Genomic DNA, 22586 nt, shown 5'->3' on the forward strand with positions numbered 1-22586 from the left:
CTTTAGCTGCTGGCACTAATTCCAAACAGACGGAGTCGCGGGCAAAAGCTAGTATAGTATAAACCCAAGATTAAAGATTCATGTCGGGGTCACCAGTTTAGGAAGATAAAGAGGGGAGGTAAGGTATTTTTTATACAATTTTTTTTTATGTTTGACGATCCTTTTGTGAAATTTTTAAAGTGTTAAATTTGATTTATATAATAATCCAATATTATTATGAAATAATAACATCTATAAATTGCTCTGATAATTAGCTTAAGAAAATTTATAAGTATGTTACGATTCATAAGTGTTTGTTGCTGTTATATTAAAACATATTTATTATTCTTGTAGTTTTATTCAGAATGTTCACATGACATTGACAGTTGACATCATAGAGTAAAGTAAGTAAGTATATAGGTTGAGGTTGACAGTAAGATATATAGGTTGAGGTTGACATGATACTACATTACTCCTCCTCTCACAAAAAAGGCTTGTTTGTCTATAATCCGAAAAAGCCAAAACGTGACGGTGGTTTCGTCTTCCGTCCCGACCGGCGCGGTGAGGGTGGCGCAGGCGGCTCGGCCGCTCCTCCGCCTGTATCCCTGCTGGTGGAGGCCACAGGTGCCGGTGGGGGCATGGGACCGTCTGGGTGATCTCGGTTGGGCGCTACTGGGGCCGGTTGTTCGCCATGGTCGCCACTCTGTTCTCGAGTGTTAACGTTACGTCTGTAGTATGTAAAGTTTTTGATCTTGATCGTTCTCCTTGGGACTTGTTCAGATTCGGGTTGTCTAGTTTCGGGCACATGTCGAGATGTTTGTTGGTTTATGTCGATGGCTGTCTTTGGTACTTGTTCATATCTTAGGCGAAGCTGATCTACATGTTTGCGTTTATGTACTCCGTTCGTGAGTTCTACTTCGTAAGAATAAGGTCCGTTGCATTTAATGATTGTTCCAGGGTCAGACCCCTTACCGATAGGTTTGTTTATCCAAACCTTATCGCCAGGTTTATATACCGGAGGCACAACTACTTTGTTGGTAGGTCTCAGTATCTGTTTGAGGCGTGCCTTTTCCATGTTCTCTCTTACGTCAGGCTTCCACAGGTCGAAAGTAGTGCGTATTGACCTTCCGAACATCATTTCGTAGGGCGATCGATCTGTTGAGCGCCGTGGGGTATTGCGGTATCCTCGAAGGAAGCTGTTAAGGCGTTCATGGAGGTCAAGGCTCCTGTCACTGGCTAGCATTCGCTCCTTAAACGTGCGCACTGCGCGCTCCGCCAATCCGTTCGTTTTTGGGTGATAGGGTGTTGTTTTAATGTGCGTAATGCCTGAAACTTGGCAAAAATGGTTAAAATCTTCTGAAGTGAATTGCGGCCCGTTATCACTTACGATATATCTTGGTGTTCCAAATGTAGCAAATATGTTCTTTAATCTCTGCACTGTTGCCCTCGTCGTTGTAACGTTCATCGGCACAACCTCTAGCCACTTCGTATAGGCGTCTATAACTATTAACCACATGTGACCTAAGAATGGCCCCGCGTAGTCTACATGTAACCTGTGCCAAGGCTCGACTGGTATTCCCCACGGAAACACCGGAGCTTCATTCGTGTTGCTTCTGGACTGCTGACATAGACTGCACCTTTTTGAGAAAGTTAATATGTCTTTGTCAATGTTTGGCCAATATACGTGAAGACGTGCCAGTGACTGCATAGCTGTGATGCCGTTATGGCCGTCGTGTAGCATTTCCAGGATCTGTGGTCGGAGTGTTTCTGGTATGACGAGTCTTCCGTTCCAAAGTAAGATTCCGTCTTCGTATGATATCTGGTCCCTTTTTTCATAAAACGTGTGCAGCTCGTTGGAAAGGTCTTTCTTATCTGGCCAATGCGTTATGATATAATTTTTGATAATGTTGAGCGTCTTGTCTTTGAGTGTTTGTTTTTGTAGCTCGTGTTTTGTTAAAGGAATGTTCTCGAGTCTCAGATGTAGTAAGTGGGCGAATTGCGGTAGCCCGGTTCTTTCTTCTAGTGTTGTGTCGTTGCATGCGATCGGTAGTCTTGATAGTGCGTCGGCGGGGGTGTTTTCTCGTGCTGCCTGGTAATGGATAGAATATTCATAGCTGTTTAAGATCATGGCCCATCTAAGGAGCCGGTTGCTAGCGATTTTGGGTGTTTCTCGATCTTGACTGAAAATCCTTTCCAGGGGTTTATGGTCAGTTAACAGGATGAACTTTCTACCATAAAGATATTGGTGGAATTTCGTGACAGCATACACGATCCCTAATGCTTCTCTGTCGATAGTCGAGTATCGTTGTTCGACGTCGGAGAGTGTTCGCGAAGCATACGCCACGGGTCTCATCGTCTCGTTGATTTTATGAAATAGAACAGCACCAAGTCCCTTCTCTGATGCGTCACTGCTGAGATATATCGGTTTGTTTTCGTCGTAGTGTACGAGCGTGTCCGATGACGTCAGGATGTTTTTGAGTTCGTTCGTTATTCTTGTGTCTTCTTCGGTCCAGTTCCACCTTTGGTTCTTTTTTAGATGTCTGTACAATGGGGCGCATCTCATGTGAAGGCTGTCTATGAAACGGCCATAATATGTTAACGAGCCTAGTAGTGCTCGGAGTTCCGTTGTGTTGGCCGGAATAGGCATGTTCTTAATTGCATTGATTCTTTCTTCCGTCGGGTGTAGACCGCTGGCGTCTATTTTATGTCCTAGAAAGGTGACACTTTCCTGTAACCAAGCGCACTTATTTACTTGGCTTTTCACTCCGGCGTCTTGTAGCCTTTTTAGTACCGTTTTTAAGCGTGTTAGATGTTCTTCTCTAAGTTATGGGCTGTTATAAGAATGTCGTCAAGATAACAAACAACACCATCAATGCCACTGAGGATCTGGTGCATTGTCCTTTGAAAAACGGCCGGCGCAAAGGAAATTCCAAATGGTAAGCGTTTGTAGCGAAAATAGCCCTTATGTGTTGAAATCGTTAAGTATTTCCGCGATTCTGGATGGATCATCAGTTGTAGGTATGCATCTTTCAGGTCGATCTTTGTAAACAGTTGTCCTCCAGACAATTTTGATGTAATCTCTTCAAATCTGGGAAGTGGATAATCATCGGTTTGGACATGTTGGTTTATAGTAACTTTGAAGTCGGCGCAAATGCGGATGCTTCCGTTAGCCTTAATTGCAATGACAATTGGGGAGGCCCATTCAATTGGAGTCGACATAGTGTCAACTGGTTCTATAACTTCTTCTTGGACTAGTCGTTGTAGTTCGCTGTTCACTTGTTCACGTAAGGCGAGTGGTACCGGGCGAGGTCGAAATGTTTTGGGCGTCACGTCGTTAGGTATGTGAATCTTAGCACTATGCCCTTTTATAGTTCCAAGTTTACCGTCAAAGAGTGACTTGAAATCTTGAAGGATGTTCTGTACTGCGTTGTTATGTTTTGTGTCGTGCTGGGTTGAGGTTATTGCTGCAGGTGTTTTTATATTGCACAGCCTGGCTCCAGGGGGCAAAGGTAGTTTGAAACTTAAGCACCAATCCAGCCCAAAAAGTGGAATGTCGTTTCGTAGCGTAACGTAAACGGTCAATACCTTCTGAATGTTAAAAGCATTAACTGTTATCTCGCATGTTCCTAATGTTTCGATTTCTACTTCCGTGTAAGCCATAAGGTTCTTGCATTTCTTTAGTGGTGGACGTCCAATAGAATTCCATAGGTTTTTTCCAATTACGGAATGCACTGCTCCTGGATCATATAGCATTTCGACCCTTTTTGCGTTGAGTTGAGTTGGTATCATAATTTTTGTAGTTGGGTTGTTGTGTCTCTTCACAGCAAATGTGTGTATGCTCTGTTCATCAAAATTGTCATCGTCGCTGTCTGTTTGCCTTGTTATTTGTCTAGTGGTATTGTTCTGTTTTAACTTGAGCCTACCGCTGGTTATGCAGACGCTTGAAAAGTGGTTTTCTTTGCCGCAGGCATTACATCGTTTTCCTTTTGCCGGGCAGTCATTCATGTTCGTGTGAAAATCACGTCCGCAAAACATACATGTTTTTACTTTAGGAGTTTGTTGTTGAGTAGGCCGATGAGTTTTGGGCCTTATTTTGTTAACGGTTTGTTGTTCAGTACCCATCTGGGGGTTGTTCGTTAAACGTTGGCTCTGTAGTTCTGCTTGTTCAAGCTTGTTTGCTGTGGCTATAACATCGGAGAGTTTAGCACTGTTTGTTGGGTGTTCTTTAATAAGTTCTTGCTGCCATGTGCTGTTATTGATGCCGATTACCAGTTGGTCTCTTATACGTTCGTCTAGGGTGGTTCCGAATTCGCAGTATCCCGCTAATGATCTTAGCTCGAGGATGAATTGTGTGATTGTTTCTTCTGCTTTTCTGTGTCTAGTCGCAAAAGTAACTCTTTCTGAGAGAACGTACGTTTTTTTCTCATAATATTCGTTAAGCACCTTCTTTAAGTCATCGTACGACTTCGTAGTAACGACAACTGGTCGATAGTAATCTACGAGTACCTTGAAGGCTGCAGGTCCAATCCGAGAAAGAAGAAGTTGTTTTCGTTTATCCTCAGAAGTTTCTTTGTCGAGGCCGTGAATTTGTAGTTCAATTTCGAAGCGCTGGATATAATAATCCCAGTCTTCTGTTTTGTTATCGAACGAATCGAATTGGAAACGATCAACGCGTGCGGTCATAGCTCCGTCGTCGTCGCCAGAATGTTATATTAAAACATATTTATTATTCTTGTAGTTTTATTCAGAATGTTCACATGACATTGACAGTTGACATCATAGAGTAAAGTAAGTAAGTATATAGGTTGAGGTTGACAGTAAGATATATAGGTTGAGGTTGACATGATACTACAGTTGCTAGGCCTACATGAATAAAGTATATTTTGAGTTTAAGTTTGAGTTTGAAACAGTACTCTCTCCAGGCGGGTGTTGTGCCTTGGGATAGACGTCCCATTAGAGTCACCCCGAACACAATTAAGTTGCGTTGTTTTATCACAGAGTTCCTATGGCCACCTTCTGTCTCCATCATCAGATCAGCTCCATGGTAACATAATATTGCACTGGCACCCGACTTACACACGTATGCAAATTTTCAGCTTCATCGGAAGCCGGGAAGTGGGTCTTTAACTTGCAAGATTTGACCCTAACAAACATAATCTATATATATATAAATGCATACAACTTACATATTCCATAGGTACATTGCAAGTTAAATAAAAGCTTGTAAAACATATATCATGGTACGGAACCCTTCGTGCGCGAGTCCTACTCGCACTTGGCCGTATTTTTTTAATAATCTGGGACAGGATAAAAATTTTTATGCATAAACAACACATGCAATGAAGATTTTTAGCCTTTCAAAGAGAATCCCAGACTCCCGTGCGGATTTATAAGTCTGTGTATGCAGACCCTCGTGCATTATGCACCGCCTGGCATCATATTTCACCTCGGCTAGTGGCCAGTGTGGATCTTGCTTAAGAAACGACTTAAGTGGAAATTTTAGGCGCATGTAAAATGTTACTTTTATGTACAGTCAGCGGCAGAAGTTGTTAAGCGGGCGAGGTGTTCAAAATTACCTTGATAATAAAGTCGCGTCAAGATCATTATGAACACCTCGCCCGCTTAGCAACTTCTGCTGCTGACTGTACTGAACTGCTTTTTCTTCAACATTATGGTTAGCTGTCTTACAGGATAGCTTAACTAGCTTTTGCCCGCGACTTGATCTGCGTGGAATAAGAAATTTGGGTAAGTAGTTTATTTTTTATCCAATAACATCAATTATCTCAATTCCACCCCACTTTTCACCCTCTTAAGGCATGATTTTTGGGATACAAACTATCATATGTCCTTCCCCGGAAATTAAATTATCTGTATACCAAATTTCAACTAAATCGGTTCAGCAGTTTATGCGTGAAGAGGTAACAGACAGACAGACACTTTCGCATTAATAATATTAGTATGGATCAATAATTAAAGTGTTCAAAAGGGAAGCCATAACGTAAATGAACATTTTTTTAGTACAAAAGATGCAGACCACAAAATAAATAACGTGGCCGTTGGCTACTTTTGAACTGACCTTTTTCTAAAATATATTAGACCCTTTTAGACAGGCTACTTTCTTTCTCTAATTCACTTACTCTCTTCCAGTTGTGAAGTCTCTTATAGCTCCTACATTCAAAGAGCACAGTCGCAATCAGATATATCAGAGCGGCTAAGGCGCTCACAGATACTGAACACGCCTCTATTATCAGGGCGTTAGAGTGCGTGTTCAGATATTATGAACACCTTGGCCGCTCCCATATATCTGATAGCGACTGTACTTGTTTCCTACTTGTTAGCATGCTTATATGACTTTATGTTAGAGTTGTAGATTTCACGTCCAGCGCAGAGTTATGATGTTGGTTGATATGATGGCTTGCTATGGTCAGCTGGTTGGCAGATATTAATGTAGGACTGGGATCAGGAAACAATGTATGTAAGGACTTTTCTATGTTAATGTTTCACATATTTAATCAGCAAATAGTTACATGTCGTTTAGTGTTGTAGACTTACCCAATCAATATTGAAACAGTACTATGTTTGCTTTGCAAAAATTGGGACTTGCGAACTATACAATATCTACTACTGTACTGTACTATACTTTTCTCAATAAATTATTTGTATTTTGTATTTGTATTTGTAATATCTGACCACGCACTCTAACGCATTGACAATAGAGCCGTGTTCAGATATTTGTGAGCGCCTTGACCGCTTCGATATATCTGATGGCGACTGTACCTATACATGCTTTTCTTGTTACAAACCTATTAGCCAGTGTACCTATACATACATAGCTACACTGGCTAATAAGTATGTAACAACTGATTTTAGTATATTGTTGAAAACATTTATTTTATTACCTACTTCATTTATTTTTGAATTAATCACCGCCGATAATTATTTTTTCGGTGTAGCTAAATAACATAATAACATTTTATAACATTTGTTATTTTTACTCCTGGTTACGGCATTATTATTGTAAAACATCCTCCTATTCGAATCGAATCGTAAAATGTAGCTTATCCCGGATCACAAAACGAATCGATTGACAGCTCATTCATCACAATAATCTCAATAGACTTGATGCTACGGTGGATCAACCAATACAAACATACCCTTATCTACATATATTCTATATACAGCATAGATGGTAGGATCCGAATAGATGTGGTATACGCGTGCGTCCGTGAGGGACAAAACATACGCAATGCGACACTTGATTGGTCGAATTTATTTGTTGCCCACCATAATCCATACTAATTTACGGTGGGGAATAAAAAAATGTGAGACTGTGACAAGGACAAACAATAATAGCGCTTTTTCTGCTACTCCTACTGAAAGATACATAAGACTATCCCGTTCGGTCATTTCCCCCCACCCCTCATGCCTGATCCAGTTGAAATACTAGATTCATGATATACAGATATAGAGCATGATTTTTTTCCATCGTATTTTCTCGGAAGCGTTCGTATTTGGCATGCTACTTCAGTCAATATAGGTTGTTTTTGTGGGAACCCTTTGTTTCCCATAAAGTTTCAAGTCATAATGTATTGTTTCTCATATTATCATTAGTCATAAAACTGAAACCGTTAACTTTACAGGATTTTCGTAAGGCTATCCTATAGATAGGTTAGGTTAGGTTAGGTTTGTTTTAGTGCAATCCGGAAAAGTGACGCGTTTCTGAACCAAGTGAATTATGACTAACGAAAATGCGGGAAACAATACATTATGACTTAAAACTATTTGGGAAAGAATAGAGACCCTATCTACATATATTTTTTTCCATCGTATTTTCTCGGAAGCGTTCGTATTTGGCATGCTACTTCAGTCAATATAGGTTGTTTTTGTGGGAACCCTTTGTTTCCCATAAAGTTTCAAGTCATAATGTATTGTTTCTCATATTATCATTAGTCATAAAACTGAAACCGTTAACTTTACAGGATTTTCGTAAGGCTATCCTATAGATAGGTTAGGTTAGGTTAGGTTTGTTTTAGTGCAATCCGGAAAAGTGACGCGTTTCTGAACCAAGTGAATTATGACTAACGAAAATGCGGGAAACAATACATTATGACTTAAAACTATTTGGGAAAGAATAGAGACCCTATCTACATATATTCGACGTATTTTTTCTCGGTACGTTCGTATTATGCTACTTCAGTAAATATCGGTACTTTTTGTACCGAGACTGACGGAAATAGCAGCGCTTCAATTTGGGAATATGCCTATAACCTATCTGGATTTATAATATCATTGATTATGATTTAGAAATTGCTTGCTATACATGCCGATAACACTTCGGTATTAGCCGAGTCGATATTTAGGTAATTTATCACTAGCACTGGTACTTAACGTTTTTTCCCCCGCGAAACCGGGCTATGATGAACTAGGTTACTAACCGAAACTCAACAATCCTTGAAATAAAAAAGTACAAACTACTCGTACTAGTTTCTAGTAATTATCGCATACTGAACGTAGTAGGTTAACTGCTAACCGTTTCTAAGAGAATAAAACCGGCCAAGTGCGAGTCGGATACGTGCTCGAAGGGTTCCGTACCATTACACAAAAAACCGGCCAAGTGCGAGTCGGACTCGCGCACGGAGGGTTCCGCACCATCAACAAAAAATAGAGCAAAACAAGCAAAAAAACGGTCACCCATCCAAGTACTGACCCGCCCGACGTTGCTTAACTTCGGTCAAAAATCACGTTTGTTGTATGGGAGCCCCACTTAAATCTTTATTTTATTCTGTTTTTAGTATTTGTTGTTATAGCGGCAACAGAAATACATCATCTGTGAAAATTTCAACTGTCTAGCTATCACGGTTCGTGAGATACAGCCTGGTGACAGACGGACGGACGGACGGACGGACGGACGGACAGCGGAGTCTTAGTAATAGGGTCCCGTTTTTACCCTTTGGGTACGGAACCCTAAAAACGGCAACAAATCACGTTTGTTGTATGGGAGCTCTTAAATATTTATTTTATTCTGTTTTTGTATTTGTTGTTATAGCGGCAACAAAATACATGTGTGAAACTTATGTGAAAATTTCAACTGTCTAGCTATCACGGTTCATGGGATACAGCTTGGTAACAGACAGACGGACAGTGGAGTCTTAGTACCTAATAGGGTCCCGTTTTTACTCACCCTTTGTATACGGAACCCTAAAAATGGTACGGCACGGAGACCAAAGGGCATACGCGCGTGTTAAAGAAGGCCTTTAAACGCCGTTCTTAAATCCGTTTTGGTGTAACATGTTGGAATAAAGGTACTGTTCGGATTCAGACTGCACCAGCATGTTATCCTTGTCTAACTCGTTACCTACTAAGGCGCTAAAAGAGCGTAACTACACATAAAAGCGTTCCATTTCGCCTCTAACTCCGGCAACCAGTCACTGGTGGCCGACAGTTTGTTGGTTTTCGCATCGACCCATGAGTGGTGGGCCGCCATTTTACTGCTTTTCGATCCAACCGCACTCACGGGTTGGCCACTTGAAGGGATAGGTATACTAGTGTGACTACTTTAAAAAACACAAATAAAAATATTTAATGAAATCATCTGATTTGTTCCCTCAGTAGTAACGAAGAACCAACTTTTTCAGAGCTGTAACATATTACCTGTCCACGAAAAACTTAAATATTTGCTAGCTGTCGAACAGTATAAGTGTCCTAAATTTAAGATATCATTTTAAAAGATTACAACAGAAGTCTAAGAGAATCTACACGAAAAAGATATGTCGAGCCACAAGCCTCTAATTCAGGGGTATTCAAAGTGGGGGGCGGTTCGGGAAATTTGAACACGATTACCTAATAGTTCTCCGTTTCCTTGCATCGAAGCGGAAATGGAGGCGTGGGGACTTCATTTTAGGCAGCAGGGGGGCGTGCCTAAAAAAAGTTTGGGAACCCCTGCTCTAATAATTATGGCCGAAGAACTAGTACTTAATACCGCGTATTTTTAACGTCATACTCCCCGAGCAAGATTTCTAAACTAAAACAATATTTAAGAAAAAAATTAGAAGTTTGTTATTATATAAATAGTTACGCTAATGCAAGTTAGTCATAATTAGATTAGTTTAGTAATTAGCATAGTATAACTGTTCCGCAGTTTGGCGAAGTTTTGTAATAGTTATGTTTTTTTGTTTATTAGCAATAAATTAAAAAAACAACTCTGCTGTCGTCATCGAAATGCAACCTTAAGCTGCGATTCCCATTATTTTCTTCGCGTTTCGCCCAGTTAGCGGTTCCAGGAAGCGGCTACAGCACAGACAAGACATCCTCTAGACTGAGCATAGTAACGCTACCCCCTCTGCCACTATATACGGTAGTTTTACTCCATCTTCGAGTCACAGTGTCAGAATCCCGTGCCGTGATTGGTCCGTGTCTTTGAACGGACCAATCACGGCACGGGATTCGCTCACCTCGTCCCCCCGCACTCCCGTATTTTTGGCAGCATCGGTTTCATGAAATAATTGCTCTAAACTCCGTCTAGAGGATTCCTAGTCTATGGGCTACAGTAACGTTCAACGTTATCGATTGTGCCAGGATTAGGCGGGGGTTCACTGAAATTGCTAGGTCGGTACGTGGGCCAAATATTTTGAAAGGCATCGAGGCATTTTATTTAATACTAGCTTTTGCCCGCGACTTCGTCCGCGTGGAGTTAGTAATTTGGGTAGCTTATTTTTGATCCAAAGGCTTTTTATCGATTCCCCGTACTAACTTCCACCCTCCTTTTCACCCCCTTAAAGGATGACTCCTGGGATAAAAAAACTACCCTATGTCCTTCCCCAAGACTCAAACATGTAGTTTGTCATTCGTGAAGTATGTATTTTAGAAAGTGCGAAATTGTGTTTTTGTTTGTTTACGAAAAACATCATATTTATTTTGTGTAATAATTATTCTTACATACAAAACATTAATTTATTCATTATAAATTAAATGATTAATAACACATTATATAAAAACAATTCTTAACATACAGTGTGTTCTTAACTTTAGTGACCCCGTACAACACGATGTTCGACTAGCCTTTTTCCACGACTTGCCCTAATATAGTGCGCTTTCGAAGAAAAACACGCTGTACCTATAACATTGTACGATGGTGAACTATGGCACGTGGGATGCAAATCTGTAAAACCTTACAGGCCAATTCGAATGTACACTGATATCAGAATGATATTTGAATCATGTAATTCAACAACACAATATATAACGTAAAAGACAAATAAATGTTTGACGACCGGTCTGGCCTAGTGGGTAGTGACCCTGCCTGCTAAGCCGATGGTCCTGGGTTCGAATCCCGGTAAGGGCATTTATTTGTGTGATGAACACTAAAATATTTGTTCCGGAGGCATGGATGTTTTCTATGTATATAAGTATGTATTTATCTATATACGTATGCATATCGTCGCCTAGGACCCATAGTACCAGCTTTGCTTAGTTTGGGGCTAGGTTGATCTGTGTAAGATGTCCCCCAATATTTATTTATTTATTTGCCGAATTTTCATTTGCCATAACGCATTTTTTTTAAACCGTTAATTTTCTACATTCCTACTTTCGGCAGGGTGTGTCGAAAATATGGGTTAGGTTAGGTTACACTTCCAAAAATCCAACGGTTTAAAAAAACGCGTTCGGTCAAATGGGAAATTTGACAAATGAAAGATTATCGGACAAATAATATGAAAGATTATCGGACAAATAATATGAAAGATTATCGGACAAATAATATTTCGAAGTTGCGATACGTAACCCATTATAGGTTAAATAAGAACCCCGCCTGTTGTTTAACCTCTTCTTCCTGTATTATCCGTATTGTTTTCTGTAATGAGGTGTGCAATAAAGAGTATTTGTATTGTATCTATCAAGTAATAAGGCGCGTAAAGGATGACTCACGCTAGATCGGGCCCGGGCCAAGGCCTCCGACGTGTCATTTTCTATGACGGCTGATCGGTGATCACGTGGTGCTTTCCATAAAAGATAAAGATAAAAAAGACAAAAAGATAATTTATTCAAGTAGGCATAATTACAATGCGCTTATGAACGTCAAATAAAGTTAACCGGCTCCAACCCTACACCTCTGCCCCGAGAAGATTTAAATCCCCCCTCAATTGGAGGAGGGTATCCCAATATGGGACCGGCAACAAACTCGGCGGGACACATCTTTCCAAAAAAAAATTCTTATAAAAAAAAATACAATTTAAATTACTATAGAATTCATGCAATTATACACATAAGGTGTAATAGAAATTTTATTTTAAAAGATATACATATGTACATAGAAAAAGAAGCGCCGGAAGCTCCGGCCCAGCTTCGTTCCGGTCTAGGGTGAGTCATCCTTAATGTACCAGTTCCTTGGCCCCGTTTTTCTCGAATTTCCAACAATTTAAATGGAAGTTGTTGGGAAGCTTGGTTTTTGTTCGGCACCGCCGCCGCGCCGCATTATGCATAAAAACAACCGCTTACAAAGTTGCTCTGGGCATGGCCACAGGAAACATGTACACAGTAACTACATAGTGTAAAATATAAATAGTTATTTGTTCTATAAGTACAAGGGGCAAAGGTTTTAATTCTAAACGTCGCTTCAAAGATACATTGATTGAGTCAAATGTGTAAAATCTTATATACTTACCTATGTACTTAATTTCGTGCTTCGAATTTAACAGGTAAACGAGTGGCGCTGTAAGTACTGCTCCATACAAATTGGCGCCTCTAGCTGTAATACTGTGAAATTCTCCCTGAATATATATCAAATAAATAATTTTTGCGGTAACTCTGATGACTGTCAAAAGTTGATATTTGACAATTCAGCCGCAAAAAATATGACGCAGTACAGCGCCATCTGTTTTGGATGACAAAGTAAAGCACGTTTTTTTCTTAGACTTTACCTCTCTATTACAATCAATTCTCTTTGGTCGCATTTACTGACGCGACGTCACAACTGTCACAAGTGATCACAATGTACGAAATACATTGCCGCTCGATTTTTTTTCTAAAATTAATCGCACTTCTGTAGTATAGACTAAGGGTCGGTTGCACCAAACTGTTCGTATCGTTAAAGAGTTCGCTAAAATTTTATGTATGGAAAGTTTCATAGTAAACCCGGGGCGCGCCGGCTGACGTTGATCAGTCTGTCAAATGGTGCAACAACATAAATCATGTTTTGTTTAAATCATGTAAATGTGATTTATGTTATGTTATGATAAAAATATCTAAAATAGCCATAGACTAGGAATCCTCTAGACTGAGTTTAAAGCAATTATTTCATGAAACCGATGCTGCCAAAAATACGGGGGTGCGGGGGGACGAGGTGAGCGAATCCCGTGCCGTGATTGGTCCGTTCAAAGAACCAATCATGGCACGGGATTGACTCGAAGATGGAGTAAATCTACCGTATGAGTGGCAGAGGGGGTAGCGTTACTATGCTCAGTCTAGAGGATGTCTTGTCTGTGAAAATAGCTTAAGTACGAGTATGCAGTCGACAGTCATATTTAAAAATACACACCATCTATTCTGTTCATACAGTTTACTGTTACATCCTGTTTTATTCAGCTTTCATCGTATTGGCCAAGAAACCGGTTTGCAATTACCTTCGAGAGCAATTAAAATCGGTTACTCTGTAAGGCGATTTCCATACAAAGTGTCTCCGTCTCATTTCTTCTTGAGTGGGTACGTAAAAAAATAAAAATGGCATTCGATCTTTGAAAATCTAGCCTGGATTTTAAAATGGCTTTAAATTGTAGTTTATTTACGAGTAAAGTGAAGAAATTAATAAAGTATAAGGTCTAAAAGATAATTGGAACTTAAAATATCACCCAATATACAATTTCCCGTTATTAAAAAAAGATGTGATTGGTCAATAAAAGTTTTGATTGACTAAAATAAAATTATATAAATCAAATTGCGCGGCATTACAAAATGTAGCTATATCCACGTGACAAAATATCCGTCACTTTTTAACACCGCGCGATTTAAAGTGCCGGACACCGTTTTATCACGCTGTCACGTAGACACGAACGACCATCATATCCGTACAGCAGCGGTATCATGGTCGCGTTTTTGTCACTTATCATATAATGCGTCACTTTCGCACTTACGTACTTGTTAGAGCGTGACAGGTAAGTATGGTGACAAATGATAGACAGCCGTCCATGTTAGGCGGCCAGGCGGTCTAGCATGAGTTGCGTTCTCGCGCGCGAGTCCATACTTAAAGTCGCGCCAGATGTATGGAGTCGCGCGCGAGAACGCAACTCATGCTAGACCGCCAGAGGTACATATCGAGATAAATGCATAATGTACGATTATGTTTCAGAACACTCCTATGAATCTGGAAATATGGAAATGTACGAGTACCTACGTATGATGAATATTCTGTTCATATGTTAACAGAATAATTTACCAACCCATACGAATGTTAGTCCAATTTGGGTCCTTCGCAAAAATCACACGATATGTAAAAGCTTCGCGTGTTTTCGTATAATTATATTTCAATGTTTTGATTTCATTTTTGTTACTTTTTACACTCTTGGTGAAAGAACGAAAAACTTCAGCCTATGGGCTATAATGTAGCTAGCTATATTATCCGAGAGGAGAATAGATAAATAAACCATTTCTATTTCTAAATGTAGAGTTATCATCATCTCCTAGCCGTTTTCGGCCACAGCGACTGCTTTCTACTGCTGAGAGCGTCGCTGGTGCGCTCTCAGGTGACTGACGTAGCCAATCTTTGCAGCAAATGTGCGGCCACACTCGCTGCAGGTCAGCACCCCTCCGACGTAATTATAAGTGACGGCCACAGGTGGTCTGGCTTTTAGCTCGTCACGCTTAGTGTCGAGTTCTGCGCGTCGCCTGGCTTCAAATTCACGCACGTGCGTCTGCACACTATGCCTCCACTAGTGAATCACTTTCACTAATATGTTGCCGAAACCGAACGTTTATATATCACTGCCCGTTACACAAAGATTCCAAATACCTGGTACATATTTCGCTCGCTTACACATTTATCGCTTATCGCCTGAACGAACTTACCTCGCAAATAAACGGTACACGTACAGACATCGCGCGATAAATAACCCGCCGACACCGCGATACATCTCCGTCCGCGTTCTTTTGTTTCCTACCATTCGTTCCAATGCTCTCTGAGCTCAGAGGAATAGGAGCTTCACGTGAACCAGTGTATTAGAACACTGCATTGCTGCCGCAAATTTAAAATTCCGCTTGGCGACATCAATTTTGACATTTGTGGAGTCGGCAGTAATATCGCACTGCAATACTGCTGTAGTCAAAATTTTAACGATATATAGCTACGTAGCTGCAAAAGTGCATATCCATTTTAGGAATGGATTCCATTCAAAAAGTGGATACTTATGCACAGCTAGCTTGTTCTTACATTTAACGGCACGTGTAGTACAACATCTACTACGTATGTACTACGTACATCGCGCGATAAATAACCCACCGACACCGCGATACATTTCTCGCGTTCTTTTGTTTCCTACCATTCGTTCCACCGCTCTCTGAGCACAGAGGAATTGAGGCTACACATGGACCAGTGTAATATTAGCAGGTGTGGCTCACTCCGCGATTCCGTCGCGACGCTACAAGTACATGCGGCCGACCACCAATTTTGGTGTCTAACCATAGTGGTTGCCGCGCTCCGCTAGGGACGCCTACTGGCGCTTGTGCCACCTAGCGGTTATATCTATCGTAATAAACGCGTTTTGTTAGAGAGTGAATCTTCTGTAGGTACCTAGTACTATTATTTAATTTTATTCTGTGGTATTATATGATATGTAATGTAAGATATAAATCGATGGTGTCACGCGCCAACTAAAAAAAAGAGAAACAAACAGATCACGATATTTTAGTTCCTGACACCTAAATTCGCCGGCTTTGCTTGTCCAATCGGAACACAGTTCCATTCGTTCATCGCTTCCACTTCGCTAAGGAGCGAAATTGGATCTGCGCTTTTCTAGCAACGTTGCATACTTTACTGATCATAGGTAAATATTATATGTGGATGTATCATTATCCTGTATGCTATCATCAGATTTTAGTATAAGTAACTAATGTTATGTATAGGTATCTTTAAATAATTGTATCTTTAGAATTGTATTTCATCATTTGTCCACTGTATGTAATTTATTCTTGTTTATTGTATGTTTCTTTTCTTTTTGCCTGTTACTTGCATGATTCTTCTAACTTGGTGGTCTCATCGAAATATCAGGCGGCCTAGCCAAGGTGACAATCGCTATCGCTTTGTCTCTCTATCACTTTGCCCTATTAGTGTGCCAGTGACATTTGCGTTTCGATCGCTACGGAGCGTAAGCGATTGGCGTGTTGGCTACGCGGCCAGTGCTGGAAGTCGCCAGCGACATGCTGAGATGAGGCCATTTGATGGCACTTTATTCCTTCTACTTTTTTCTTATAGTAAATTGTCTCGTCTATGTTTATATGTCTATCATATTAAGCGTTGCATATTTCCACGGCTCCCTTAGGGATCCAATTGGTAACTCAATTCCAATACCGTCTTTCCTATAAGGGCACACGGGGCCCGTCCCCAGGGCCTCCATCCTCAGGGGGCCAGAAGGACAGACAGTAACAGTATATTTTTTTACCCATAATAAATAGAAAATCATAGTAGAAAAATGTTCGTTTAATTCGCTTTCTTTACTTTCCAAAAGGCCCCCTAAATTCTTATGTGCCCAAGGGCCCCAGCATAGTTTAAGACGGCCTTGCGTAATCACAAGATTTGGCAAACAAAGCACTATAGTTTTTACAAAAACGACTACTATCTAACCTTCCACCTTAGGCTTCTTTGGGGTGAATCCAGTTTCCTCGCGATGTTTTCATTTGCTAAACTTGTAATCATTCAATTATGTGTAGTCACTATCACTACATACGTGTAGTATAGTATAAAACAAAGTCGCTTCCCTCTGTCTGTCCCTATGTATGCTTAGATCTTTAAAACTACGCTACGGATTTTGATGCAGTTTTTTTAATAGATAGAGTGATTCAAGAGGAAGGTTTACGTATAATTTGTTAACCCGTGCGAAGCCGTGGCGGGTCGCTATGATCAATAAAGGATGATTAAATTACGTTGTATAAAAGTTTCACTTATATTGGTATGCCTGAGGGTTTGACTCTCTACTATGTAGGTAGCAATTAAAATAGCACGCGTGCACTCGACACATATTGCCCTCCACATATCACGGCGACCTCAAGATAAGCCTGTCGCTGACAGAGGGCGTTGCAGGCGAATGTTTATGACCGATCTTTTTGTCGAGGCTACAATCGTATAAGAATACCTGGGGATAAGAATACTCTATACTTAATTGAATAGTTCTTGAGTAGATACTATCACAGAATAAATAACAGTGCTATACATATAGGTACAGAAGATTCACTCTCTGACAAAACGCGTCTATTACGACAGATATGACCGCTAGTTGGCACAAGCGCGAGCAGGCGTCCGTTCTATAGCGGTGCGCGGCAACTACTATGGCTAGACACCAAAATTGGTGTGGGCCGCATGTAGCTGTAGCTACTTGTAGCGACGCGACGAAATCGCGAAGTGAGCCACGCCTGATACTATGTGCAAAATGTAAAAATTAACAGTGGACGCCTTTGATATTTGCGTAACAGTATTGGGATCCTTGGTGTCGACATCTCCAGTGACGTCCAATTCCGTAGCCACCTGGAAGGTAAGGCTAAGCTGGCATCGAAAAAACTCGGTGTGCTCAATAAAGCGAGGCGATACTTTACTCCAGGGCAAAAACTGCTGCTTTATAAATCGTAAGTCAGACCCCATATGGAGTACTGCTGTCACCTTTGGGCAGGAGCACCTGGATGCCAGCTTGGACCCTTCGACTCAATCCAAAGGCGCGCTGTACGAATCGTCGATGATCCCAAACTCACAAGCGGTATTGAACCTTTAAGTCTGAGGAGCGACCTTTCCTCCTTATGTGTGTTCTACCGCTTGTACAATGGGCTGTGCTCTGAAGAATTGTTTGACATGATGCCAACGGCCGCTTTCTATCACCGCACCGCTCGCCATCGGCAGGGTGTTCATCCACACACCCTAGAACCTAAATGGTCGCGTACTGTGCGGTTTAAGAGGAATTTCCTCCCGCGGACGCTCCGGCTGTGGAATGAGCTCCCTTCCGAGGTTTTCCCGAGGGTCTACAGTATGGGGTTCGTCAAAAAAGGAGTGTACAGGTTTTTAAAAAGGTCGGCAACGCGCATGTAACACCTCTGGAGTTGCAGGCGTCCATAGGCTACTGTGACTGCTTACCATCAGGCGGCCCGTATGCTTGTTTGCCACCGATGTGGTATAAAAAAAAATGCCGACACCGCACAAGAACACAGTAGGGTTGTCACAGACATTTTACACAACTGCCCAAGACTTACACTTGACACGTTAAGACACGCTAGCCCTGTAAGTAGTACCGAGCTACTAACAATGGCGATGTATGCAGCTCGGGTGCGCGCGACTCACCCCTCGGCCCTCGCACCCCGCACGATTGTCCTACACTGCACGATTACCTAGACGGCTTCGTCGAATGACTGTATTGTTATATAGACTTGCTACTCGTATGTTAGCAAAGAATGAAGCAAAAAAATACACCCTTGAAGGTGAAGTTTTCTGTAGGATGCCATTGTCCAGAAGCCCGGTTCAGATTTAACAATTTGTTATGGTTGTCATACGACCTTGAAGATTACTCCCTAATTGTCAAAACCAGTTCAAAACTACAATAACAGAATGCTACAACTTACACTCAAGACAATTTTAAGCTTATTTATAGCTAGCGACCCGCCCTGGCTTCACACGGGTTAACAAATTAAACATACACCTTTCTCTTGAATCACTCTATCTATTAAAAAACCGCATCAAAACCCGTTGCGTAGTTTTAAAGATCTAGGCATACCTACATAAGGACAGACAGACAGCGCAGCGGGAAGCGACTTTGTTTTATACTATGTATTGATTTATTGTTTTATGTTTATTTTATTTTCACTAAGTAACCTACTTCTTCTAATGTGAGACAATCGTACGTGCTCTGTCTTGAGCACACGTGCCACGAAAACAAATGCCTAAGGGCTCATTTAGACGGCGCGCGAACTCGCATGCGAGTTTGATTACATTGCGTCGTTTGATCTGTCGGCTGAATTGATGTGACCTCAATAGTCCGCAATGTAACTAAAATCGTATACGAGTTCGCGCGCCGTCTAAATGAGCCCTAATACTCGTAAAGCCAACTGTTCTAAAATTATCTGCTTCTCTAGATGCTTTAGAGACGGTAAGGACCACTTGCACCATCCCACTAACCCGGGTTAACCGGTTAAACCTTTTTTTTATAACGTGGAGTAATGCACGCCTAGCCTAGGACGGATATGTCGGACTCGTGGCCAAGGGGCCAAATACCGACTAAACCCTTCACGGTATGCCCGTCTCGCAGCAATGGTGGCGGTGACACACGCCTGCTGGCGACAGCCGAAGCTGTCCCCTCCTTGGACCCGAAGCTCCCCCTCTCGAAGGTAGTATGCAGGGCGACACCACACACTGGTCCCTCATGACAACCTCCACGCCGGGAGGAGATGGAAAAACCCCGGGTTCCACCGCCTCAGGTTGCCTTAGCGATTTTTATAGAGGTGGTCATCCTCGTGGCCTCCACGCCGGCGCCGGCCAGCAGTGGCAACCCCCCCGGCCGTCATCATAGGCCCTCTGCCTAGACAGTTACTGGGACCGCAGTTTTATACAGGTCAGCGACATTCCTGTGCCCTCACGCACCCGAAGGCGCCCGGCCCGAAGGCCCCCCTCCAGCACACACTCGGGTGAACTCTCCCTCATTGAGAGGACACCCTGTGTGGAACCCCCTCAACCCCCCCACGACAGGACATTGGCAGCACCGGTAAGGAATTACTTGGAAATCAAGAGATTAGGTACTTACCGTTGCCCCCGGGGCGCACCGTCCAAGAACCCTTACCTTTCCCCCGGATCAACTGATCAAGAGGAATGAGAAGGGACTCGGCACTCTAGGAGGTTTCCTGTCCGTAACACCCCAAACCGGTTAAACCTGGAGTTACCATGGTCAACAGTACAAGGTCACCGGGTTAGTGGGATAGAGCAACTTGCACCATCCCGGGTTAACCGGTTAAATCTGAAGTTACAATTACAATTTGACACTGGGTTAACGGTTTAACCACTTAACCCAGGGTTAGTAGGACGGTGCAAGTGGCCCTAAGTGTTCGAAAGAGTCGTTTAATGTGTGTTAATAGGGTTTCTATTGTTTTCCAAAAAGTTTTAAGTCATAATGTACCTATTGTTTGCCCGCATTTTCGTTAGTCATAATACTCATAATTTATTTGGTTCAGAACCGCATCACTGTTCAGGATTGCCATAAAACAAACCTAACCTATCTATAGGATAACCTTAGGAGAATCCTGAAAAGTTAACGGTTTCAGTTTTATGACTAATACATTATGAATGACAAACAATACATTATGAATTATAAACTGAAATAAATAATAATTTGATTTGTTCCCAAACTTGTGAATACATTATGACTTAAAACTTTATGAAAAACAAAAGGACCCAAGAGGTTTCTTAAAATGGAAAGGTATACCTATTATTACATATTCTAAAGTTCACGAAGAGGATTTTACCCTACATATGATAAAGTTTTACCCAGCTAGAAAGAATATTCTTTACAAAATCCAGTCATGCATCTCTTAAGACGAAAGGCAACGACGTCACGTGATCGCTTCTCCATACAAACGTTGTCCCCATTTTCCTTTCTGGATGTTAAATGTTGTATAAAGCATATTTTTACGCAATTTAACGTATATTCACATTATTAACCTCAGCTATGGCCCGTAGTTTTATTTTTTCCATTGTTTTTATTATTATAATAAGAATTAGGTTAGAAAAGTTAGTTTAAAAAATTGCATGAATTTAGTATATAAGAGTTAGGATCTCATAATAATCAAGAAATAGAAAAAAGTCAAACGAAGGGCCATTACGAGTAGTTATGGCTAAACCGTCATAGGCACTATTCCGTCCACGAGCGTATATTTCGTTGATTTTCAATCGTAGGAAAAAAACATTTGCTTTTGATTACTGAAACTAAAAGCAATCGCTGCTTTGTCGATGAATTTATCAATTTTGTTCGTTGTTCGAGAAAAACGCTAATGGACGGAATAGTCCCTCCCTATGACGGAATTAGCCACATTGACATAAAAAATATCCAGGGAGGAAAATGGGGACTACAATAGTATGGAGAAACGGTCGTCCACTATCCTCTTATGTCGTGTGCATTATGCAGTATGAATATGCAAGACAGCATGCAGGTTTACATCTCAGGTCGACAGGAAGCTTTGCAGACTTGCTGATTATAACGTTGTATTTACGCTTGAAATTGGTTTGTGGGTCATAAATACGCAAACCTTAGAATAAATTAAAAAGTGGAAAAATTACTGTCTTGGGTGAGACTTGAACTCACGGCCTCTGTCTGGATCGAAGGTTACGGCGATTTAGGCCAAATTTTTTACCTATAGGTTAAGCATTTAGTAAGTGTATGTTTATAAAATATTGGACTTACACGACTTGAATATTATTTAAAAAAATAAACCTAATTGAAAACCTCATTAAAACAAGTTTAAAACGTACCTGCGTAAAATCATAAACAACCAAAGGATCCATATTAAATAAGCTGGGGAGTTACTTTGAACCAACTCCAGGTTGTTATTGCTGTTTGGGAAAAGACTAGTCGTTTAGGCAAACCATTATACGGAGATCTACAATAACTTATTCTTTATTTTGATTTTATATTTGCGGCTTAGATGCGTTTTATAATTGTTGATGTGTTTTTTTTTTGCTTGTGTGTAAATTCCAGGTCGACGTGTTAAAGTGCCCTTGTGGCCTATTTTCTGAATAAATGTTGATGTTTGATGTTGGATTAATTAAAAGTAAAGTAAAAAAAGTAAATAAAGTATTTACTTTCAATAATACAGGTTACAGATTATGCCCTGGGTCTCCGCAGTAGGCTTTGCCTGATTTATCTCGGGGAACCAGGTACAAATACTACAAATTAGTTAACAGAACTAGGTTACATACAAAGAAACTTAGTTAATAGTTTAAAACTAAAAAGTTGCAAAAACATAGCAGAACTTTTAAAATGTTTGGCTTAGGGAATGCTCCTGGTACTGAGTTTGTATGGCGAATGGCGAGAACCGGGAATTCCCGGTTCCAGTACTGTATTTGTAGGTATAGACGACCAGTACCGGGAGCACTCCCTAGTTTGACTTGTTGAGTAGTGTTGGGAAAAAAAATCACTTCGAAAACTGATGAAAAGTTGCATTTTATCCACAAGTGTGGTAAAGCAATTGGATGCAGATTTTGAGTTATTTCCTCATGTTGGCTTATATAATTGACTTTTGAATATTGATTTTGTACCCTCTATAATACCTACTTAATATTTTTTGTACCTTATTTTAATAGTAAATGATTACCGATCGTAAAATAAGCGGTCATGCTCCCATAGTAGAGGTAAATTAGTACCTGCGTGTGGTGACCGCAAGTT

At 41.0% G+C, this 22586-nt stretch overlaps 1 protein-coding gene across 1 annotated transcript; it reads right to left on the bottom strand.

Annotated features, from left to right (window-relative positions):
• Positions 1-481: 481 nt before the first annotated feature.
• LOC134652296 (uncharacterized) lies at positions 482-4662 on the bottom strand. The gene is made up of 2 exons (XM_063507468.1): positions 3115-4662; positions 482-2707 (listed from the first exon to the last, which is right to left on the bottom strand). Exons 1-2 carry the CDS (start codon positions 4660-4662, stop codon positions 482-484), a joined length of 3774 nt encoding a protein of 1257 aa, XP_063363538.1.
• Between the last annotated feature and the right edge of the window lie 17924 nt (positions 4663-22586).

This window comes from Cydia amplana, chromosome 11 (assembly GCF_948474715.1).
Source record: "Cydia amplana chromosome 11, ilCydAmpl1.1, whole genome shotgun sequence".
In the NCBI taxonomy this organism is placed as follows: domain Eukaryota; kingdom Metazoa; phylum Arthropoda; class Insecta; order Lepidoptera; family Tortricidae; genus Cydia; species Cydia amplana.

Coding starts and splice junctions, on each gene's coding strand:
- LOC134652296 (XM_063507468.1), bottom strand. CDS start 4,662: ATGACCGCACGCGTTGATCGTTTCCAATTCGATTCGTTCGATAACAAA. Junction 2,708..3,114: donor GCATTTGCGCCGACTTCAAA/GTTACTATAAAC, acceptor GCTTGGTTACAG/GAAAGTGTCACCTTTCTAGG.